General features: G+C 54.7%; 1 protein-coding gene across 1 annotated transcript; it reads right to left on the bottom strand.

Annotated features, from left to right (window-relative positions):
• Positions 1 to 749, bottom strand: LOC110094555 (the record flags this gene model as incomplete). The annotated part of the gene is made up of 1 exon (XM_020819821.2): positions 1 to 749. A coding segment is annotated over one exon (621 nt), but the record flags the coding sequence as incomplete, so codon positions are not given.
• Positions 750 to 753: the final 4 nt, after the last annotated feature.

Genomic DNA, 753 nt, shown 5'->3' with positions numbered 1-753 from the left:
CCAATCATTGATTAACACAACACAAAAAAAAAACACAATTAATTATATATAAAAACTTCATATATATAACTAAATGAGGCCCAACCATACATGGTACCCACAAACAACAGCCCACGAGGAGTGTTGGCTTAGAGACGGTGGGAAATTCTAGCCGGCCCGGCCCGCACGCTAACGAGAAGCAAATCGTCAATAACCGGCCCACAAAGTGCGCCATCATCCCGCGTGTGATAGAAGGAACTCTGAAACACAACGTTAGTCCTCTCTCCGATAGCCGTGAATCTCAACACCGCGCGCTTGTAGCCACCCTTCCCCTTCGACTCATACGGTATCTTCACCGACGACCGCGCCGCAAAGGCCTCCACCACCATACTCCCAACGCACCCATCACGCGCGTCTCCAACCGCAAATGTGAGAGCGTAGGCCCGCCCGACTACAGTCCTCACCGTCTGCGCAATCGCGCTCTCCCGCCCGGCGACGAGCTCCACCGCCCGGCGGCCCTCCCCCACTGCGAAATGCGCGGTGTCGATGTACTTAACGGCCTTGAGAGAAACGATTTTCCAGGCAGGGAGTGCGGAGTGGTCGTCTTCTATATTAGGGGGAATTATGATTCCCCAACTGGCGTGGGGGAGAAAAATGGGGCCTTCTTCAAAACCGGCGTTTTTAAGGATGTTTTTATTGGTGGGGCGGGGAGGGTAGAGGGTGCGGATGGCGACGGCGTCGATTAATGGGCCGCAAGCGGGGTCGTCGTCGACG

Source organism: Dendrobium catenatum, unplaced genomic scaffold (assembly GCF_001605985.2).
Source record: "Dendrobium catenatum unplaced genomic scaffold, ASM160598v2 original_scaffold_226884, whole genome shotgun sequence".
Lineage (NCBI taxonomy): Eukaryota > Viridiplantae > Streptophyta > Magnoliopsida > Asparagales > Orchidaceae > Dendrobium > Dendrobium catenatum.
The sequence above is the reverse complement of the archived record's forward strand: the minus strand, read 5'-3'. Positions and strand labels throughout refer to the sequence as shown.